This window comes from Oncorhynchus keta, unplaced genomic scaffold (genome assembly GCF_023373465.1).
Source record: "Oncorhynchus keta strain PuntledgeMale-10-30-2019 unplaced genomic scaffold, Oket_V2 Un_contig_3081_pilon_pilon, whole genome shotgun sequence".
Lineage (NCBI taxonomy): Eukaryota > Metazoa > Chordata > Actinopteri > Salmoniformes > Salmonidae > Oncorhynchus > Oncorhynchus keta.
Window position 1 is genome coordinate 1 of NW_026287071.1, and position 7,635 is coordinate 7,635.

At 40.9% G+C, this 7,635-nt stretch overlaps 1 protein-coding gene across 1 annotated transcript; it reads right to left on the reverse strand.

Annotated features, from left to right (window-relative positions):
- Positions 1 to 5,996: 5,996 nt before the first annotated feature.
- Positions 5,997 to 7,382, reverse strand: LOC127923702 (putative nuclease HARBI1). Its single transcript, XM_052507772.1, has 3 exons — positions 7,256 to 7,382; positions 6,519 to 6,630; positions 5,997 to 6,424 (listed from the first exon to the last, which is right to left on the reverse strand). The coding sequence occupies exons 2-3, from the start codon at positions 6,628 to 6,630 to the stop codon at positions 6,084 to 6,086; spliced, it is 453 nt and encodes a 150-aa protein (XP_052363732.1). The 5' UTR covers positions 7,256 to 7,382; the 3' UTR covers positions 5,997 to 6,083.
- Between the last annotated feature and the right edge of the window lie 253 nt (positions 7,383 to 7,635).

The window sequence follows — 7,635 nt, forward strand, 5'->3', positions numbered from 1 at the left end:
GTTACGTATTGCTAGCAGTTGCCATACTAGGCTGCTTTGCAACCATGCTCGATTGTGCAGCTGTAGAACTTTTTGAGGATCTGGGGACCCATGCCAACTCTTCTCAGTCTCCTGAGAGGGAAAGAGCATTGTGGTGCCCTCTTCACAACTTTTCTTGGTGTGTTTGGACCATGATAATTTGTTGGTGATGTGGACACCAAGGAACTTGAAACTCTCGACCGGTTCCACTACAGCCCTGTCGATTTTAATGGGGGTGTGTTCGGCCCTCCTTTTCCTGTAGTCTACGAGGGAGAAGTTGTGGTCCTGGCACCACACTGCCAGGTCTCTGACTTCCTCCCTATAGGCTGTCTCGTCGTTGTCTGTGATTAGGCCTACCACCGTTGTGTCGTCAGCAAACTTAATGATGTTGTTGAATTCGTGCCTGGCCATGCAGTCGTGGGTGAACAGGGAGTACAGGAGGGGACTAAGCATGCACCCCTGAGGGGCCCCCGTGTTGAGGATCAGCGTGGCAGATGTTACCTACCCTTACCACCTGGGGGCGGCCCGTCAGGAAGTCCAGGATCCAGTTGAAGAGGGAGGTGTTTAGTCCCAGGGTCCCCAGATAACATTCCTGTAAAGAGTAGTCTTCATTCCCTAAGTTATAGACCTCACCAGAAATGCCATCAGGGGGAGTTGTATGATCTTCCCCACCAGCAACATTGTTAGACTGGTTAAACCAGAATGAATGCTGAACTCACCAGTGAAGTGAAACAATTGACAAGGGTGAGCGCAGCATTCAGTATGATTTAACTATGCTACAAGATGGTGAACACATTATTGAATTAACTGTGAGGAATGCTTGAGCGAGTCCTGCTCTGTGCTCAACACTGGGAGCATGTCAATACATGAATCAGGGTGGTGTTCATTAGGCATCACATGGAAGAAAACAGACTGAAACAGGCAGAAACTACAATAAGAAACACATTGTCGTGTTCCGTTGTAAAACGTTTTCTGTTGCATGCCCTAATAAACACAACCCATGTGCCATCTTACCTGGACACTCTGGGCCAGTCCCAACATCTTATGTAATCTCCTACAGATGGTCTCCAGCCAATTCCTGGAACTCGTCACAGTCGCGTTTATCATGGTAACAGGTGTCATAGCAAACGGCCGTGCTGGTTACAGAACTTGGTCAAGGATGGGATGCCGATGTCAAACTGTAGAGTAGACAAGAGTTGACGATTAGATCAATGCTCACAAATATCCAATGCAATATATAATATGACAGCTCTTACAACATTCCTATAAACAGTAGTCTTCATTCTCTATGTTCTTGACCTCATCTGAATCTGGTAATGAATGGTGTGGCTGTTGAACAAGTAGGGGACACTAAATTACTTGGTGTTATCTGATATTTAAACTGTCATGGTTAAAACATATAGATTCAATGGTTGCAAAGATGGGGAGAGGTCTGTCCGTAATAAAGAGATGCTCTGCTTTTTTGACAACACATTTCACAAAGCAAGTCCTGCAGGCTCTAGTTTAGTCTTATCTTGATTATTTTCCAGTCATATGGTCAAGTCCTGCAGGCTCTAGTTTAGTCTTATCTTGATTATTTTCCAGTCATATGGTCAAGTCCTGCAGGCTCTAGTTTAGTCTTATCTTGATTATTTTCCAGTCATATGGTCAAGTCCTGCAGGCTCTAGTTTAGTCTTATCTTGATTATTTTCCAGTCATATGGTCAAGTCCTGCAGGCTCTAGTTTAGTCTTATCTTGATTATTTTCCAGTCATATGGTCAAGTCCTGCAGGCTCTAGTTTAGTCTTATCTTGATTATTTTCCAGTCATATGGTCAAGTCCTGCAGGCTCTAGTTTAGTCTTATCTTGATTATTTTCCAGTCATATGGTCAAGTCCTGCAGGCTCTAGTTTAGTCTTATCTTGATTATTTTCCAGTCATATGGTCAAGTCCTGCAGGCTCTAGTTTAGTCTTATCTTGATTATTTTCCAGTCATATGGTCAAGTCCTGCAGGCTCTAGTTTAGTCTTATCTTGATTATTTTCCAGTCATATGGTCAAGTGCTGCAAAGAAATTCCTAGTTAAGCTGCAGCTGGCCCAGAACAGAGCAGCACGTCTTGCTCTTCATGGTAATTGGAGGGCTAATATTAATACTATGCATGCCAGTCTCTCTTGGTTAAGAGTTAAGGAAATACTTACTGCTTCACTTCTTGTTTTTATAAGAAACATTATTGTGTTGGAAATTCCAACTTGTTTGCATAATCAACATACACACAGCACTGACAAACACACACTTACCCCACCAGACATGCCACCAGGGGTCTTTTCACAGTCCCCAGGTCCAGAACAAATTCAAGAATACAGCCATGAGTGCATGGAACTCCATTCCATCTTATATTGAGCAAGTGAACAGAAAAAGCAACACCTCATGGCACAACACCTCTCCCCCATGTGACCTACTTGTTGTGTGTATGTACTGACATGTATGTGTAACTGAGAGATGCACACACACACATTACATGTTAATGTTCTTAAATGTATGTAAATTGCAACGTCACCGATTGAAACGCTATTTAGCGCGCACCACCGCTAACTAGCTAGCCGTTTCACATCCGTTACACGTGCAGTCTGAGGAAGGGACTTTACTTCGTAGTGACACATTCCATCACGTCCTCCAAGTAAGTCCAGCGCCACGTTGAGTTCTTTTTTAATTGTATAGATCTTATTGAGGTATTTGCCAATGTTATGGATTCCATTGAGAATGGCTTTTAAAGTCCTTCTCCGGTGTTTCAGGTTCAAGTTCCTTACTATATGAATATACACACCTCAGAAATCCACAGGAACACAGTAAGCCCACGTGAAAAAACGAAATGGAACTCTGAACGTGCACGATGACTGTCCGTCCACCTGATGCAAGTGCTAGAAAATAGTTGCAATTGGTCTGCATGTGAATGGCAAAAGTTAAATTATCCTAACATGTAAACCGCTGTGATTATATATTTTCAACAACCAAAAACAATGCATTTTCAGCTGTTCGAAGTTGGTGTACCAAACCGATAGTAAAAGACGCTAAAACTACATTTGAGAACAAGAAGCATAGAAATAGTGCACATAGAATATAGGCTACCAGTTCTTAGACTTGCCTTCAACGAGAATGACAGATATAACTCACATTTATATGTGAATTTGATGTGGTCGCCCAAAAAGTTATATTGTAGCCTACCTAGTATGTAGCATGCGGAATCAAGTGAGTCTAGTATCAGTGCTTAGTTGTGGCCGAGTTGTCTGGTACGCGGTATCAGAACCTAAATATTAGGGTTGAATTGCGTACCAGCTCCGATATAAAACAAGTAGAATATCGCCAGCCCAGATTCACACAGTGAGCCAAAAAAAGTTTGATCAAAGCGGAATGAAAGCGGGGTCGACATTTCTCGATTCTATTCAATTTTGTTTGCCACTAGTCTGTGATTCTATGCTTGACAGTAGGCTAGTAGTGTTCGAGAATGTGTGGCTTGAAAATGCATCAGTGTGAATGGCATGATGCGTTGTTCCAAATGCCCAAATTAGGGGGTGTAAGGTCATAAAAAGTCATGGAAATGTTTGTTAACGTAGTTCCTGAAGGCACACTTAAATATTGTTACTCACTTATGTTAGTGGAATTTTAAATTCCTATATGTTTTGTAGCCAAAACCAAATTCTCACTCATTCTAATTCATTAATGAGTTGTAAGTTCATTAATTATGCATGAAGTAGATCGAGACCCGTCTTAAAAGCCAGGTAACAGCGTTTAATTCAAGAGAGTACTACCACATACACATATTTCCACAGGTTATAAACTGCAAATGACGTCAGCGTTTTCTAAACGTTCACCAGTAGAGGCCCTCTAGCTCTCGAGCCTTCGCTCTACGCCTGAAGTCAAGGTCAGTCAGTATAAATCAACATTCTAGACAGTCTGGAGATAGGCCGTTCCTGCCACCTGGAGATTGTACAAATGAATGAACTAAGGAACAGACCTTCATTGTTACTAAACTCCTGACTACATTATATACAATTGGGAAAGGGAGCAAGAGAGAAAATTCATATGTACAGTACATTATAGCATTTGGACTAGTCAGTTCTGATTGGAATGTATACATAATTAGTCATTTCAACCATAATTTCCTCTAACAACTTATCAGCCATCATAGGAATGACCCTTCAGTGCATGTCTATGTGTACTGCTTATGTTGCCCCAGAAGAGAGAGAGCGACTTTTCAGCAGCGGATATAAAATAACTATTCCAATTCAAAACATAACTTGTAGCAGTTCTCGCTAGTTAACTATAGCTAACTATCATTCATGTTGTTTTCGCCTTTCCAAAGGCACTGCAATTAACTTCCTGTGCCAATTGAGGCTATTCTGAGGGCAAAAATGTTTTTTTTTTACACTCTGTGTATATAGATGTCTAATTAGATAGCATTCTGAAGTTACCTTATCCATATTGTCCCTGATTCATTGAATGCATCTCGCAAATGGAAACTCGGCCAAAACCTTCCTTCAGCTAATTTCGTTGTGTCTATGTACTGACGTGTGCAACTGATAGATTCACACACACACACACACATTGTTTTTAACTTTATGTAAATTGTATCTAATGTCTATTTCGTTATGGGTCTTGGCCAAAACCCTCCCTCTGCTAACTTAGCCAGTGTTTATCATGGCCAAAAAGCTTATTTTTTTTAAAAGATGACAAACTATTTCTATTTTGTGGCTGTTGAATCTAGTGGAAACCGTTGATCATCCACACAGGGGCTTGAAAACCACTGCACCTGACAGGGGTGCGTACTGGCGGCAGAGAAGTCAGACGCAGGAGAGCAAAACTGTGCTTCCAACGGCTCAGTTTAATCATCAAAACCCACCGGATACAGAACAATAAAATAAATGGGTACATAACCCAACGCACACCAGGGGCCTGTTGCACAAAACTAGGATAAGGGATTAAGCCAGGATATCTTGGTGATCCTGGCTCAATTGATCCGTAATCCGGTTGCACTAAAGATGGATAGGGGGCAGGAGGATATGTTATGGTATAAATTACCATGGAGATGTATTCTGTGGAGCTAGCCTGCTCCAGACCAGGCTAAATTCCAGGATCTATTTAATCTCATCCCTAATGTCAGTCAGCAGTCACCACAAATGGAAACCAATAGTTATTTCACTGCTCACTATACATTGTTATCACATATAACTAGACCCACTGTCATTATTTAAACGTTTGTGATCATTAATTTCAATGATTTTGGATAAAAATGATTTTTAGATGTTGCTATCATTAGATAATTTACAGTTTCCATAGACTATATATAAAATGATAGAATATTAGGGCCACAGAGGGAAAAAAGACAAGTCATAATATTGTAACCAGTTGTTTTAAAGGAGGACAGTTGTTAAAAAAATGACAGATGCGGGGCATTTCGTGAAATTGTACTTCAGTATGGTTTTTCATAAACAAAGACATGCTGATGTGCCAGAATATTAAGTATCACATTGTCATAAGTATCAAAACTGTAAAAACAATATAGCTTTTCTGCAGAAAGAACCAGCCTCAAATTTATGACTTTATCCTTTTCTTCAGTGTGGCCCTAGTACTCTGTCATATAAACAAATACACATTCCATATGAATATAAAAACACAATGTGTAACATTATGTTCCTTTATTGAATAAGGACAAAACAAAGCAGGTAAACCATCAGCTCCTTTCGAAACTGAAGTCACAGTGACTCTACAAGATGGAAAGCACAGAATCCAAGCATATTATACAAAAATGATACATACACATTCAAAGGTCTGTATAACACACCCTGCATGTCTGCACACTAAAATAAATGCAGGACAAATCCATACACATCAACTGAACAGACAAATGAATGGATGCAGTAGCCTCCCTGCAGCCTTGTATTACACACAGTATACCGCACAAACATCATAAGAGGCCAAATTCGTAAAAAACGAACCCAAAAAACCCAAATTCCTCTGCCACCGCAGGACATATTTAACCAAAATTGAAAGCACACATACTAACTAAAATAATTCAACACATATTGGTCCCTCAGCAGCCGACCACTGTCGTCATCAGGGAAGATTGCCGGATTGTCCCAGTCCATGGCTGGTGGCACTCTGGGGGCCCTCTCTCCTTCCTCAGGCAGGCCACATTGTGGAGGACAGCACAAGCCACAGTAATATCACATGCCCTAACAGGGCTGACCCTTAATTTGTGAAGGCAGTGAAAGCGTGCCTTCAGGAGGCCAAAGGTCATTTCAACTCTGGCCCTGGTCCTGGCATGGGCATGGTTGTAGGCCTGCTGTGCTTCCTGGGGGTCTGTGAAAGGTGTCAGGAGAAAAGGCTGGCAGCCATACCCCCTGTCTCCCAGCAACACACCAGAGAATTCACCTGTCAACACAAAATCTCATCATTACTACCTCATAAACACAGTGATATTCTTGACACAGCCATGATGGTTATAAATAGGGGTTGTGTGGCTTACCTTGTGATAGGCACTGATAGATTTCAGAGGCCCGAAAGATTCTGGAGTCATGGACTGAGCCAGGCCATTTTGCCACAACATTGCTGATCACACAGTCAGCATTGCAGACCATCTGAAATCATAAGATGAGGAATATTACACCAATCAATGCACATCACTGGCAGATTTTTTTGCTTATTTTCCTAGGTAATTTTGCTCAAGAAAATATTCAAGATGTTTTTAGATATTTTTTTAACTGAAAACAAGACAAAAATACTAAGTAAGAAAGACATTTTTGCAGTGCAGTGAGCAACCGACCTTGGGTCCTTTGAAAGGCGCTATATAAATTAAAGTGATTATTATTATAGCTCATCTATTTATTCAATTAAATTTTATTTATATAGCACTTTTCACAATTGTTTCATTCTGTCAAAGCAGCTTTACATTAATGAAAGCAGGAGAAACACAAAAAAAACGGTGGACAACATAAGCAGAGTACAACGGCTAAGATTAAACCGTACTGAGCGTAGTAACGTTAAATAATAATGTAAGGCTTTAATAATAATTTATCATAGCTTTATACAGTGTGATGGACTTACTTTACACAATTTCACTCATATCTGCAGTGCATTTCAATAAAAAATTTAACCGTTTCATAATTACAGTACAACTGCGTTTTTGGAGATGTGAATTAAATATTTGAATTGTAATTGTGATGTTTCAGCGGAGCGGTGAGTGTGTAATTGTGCACTACTTACGCATTCAGGCGGTCTGCAATACTTTGCCACGCTTTTTCTCTTTGCTTTATCACTGTGGCGGTGTTGCCTTTCTTCTTAATTATATATTTTACCTCCTCGTATGCCTCCATGAAGATTTGTGCTTCCGACGGGGAAAAGTACGCGGCTCTAGTTGCCATGGTAAATCAGTTAATCTGTGATCTGTGGCGGGGTCTATTTGAGTGAGCCGTGAGCGCACCTATCCAGGATTGGTTTCACCTGGCTTAATGAATCCGTGTCTGCTCATCCTGGCTTGGTCTTTGTGCAACCAATTAAGCCTGGACGCACATGTTTTGGCTTCATTGAGCTCAGCTTAGTCATTTATCCCGGATGTCTTAATTCTACTTTTGTGCAACAGGCCC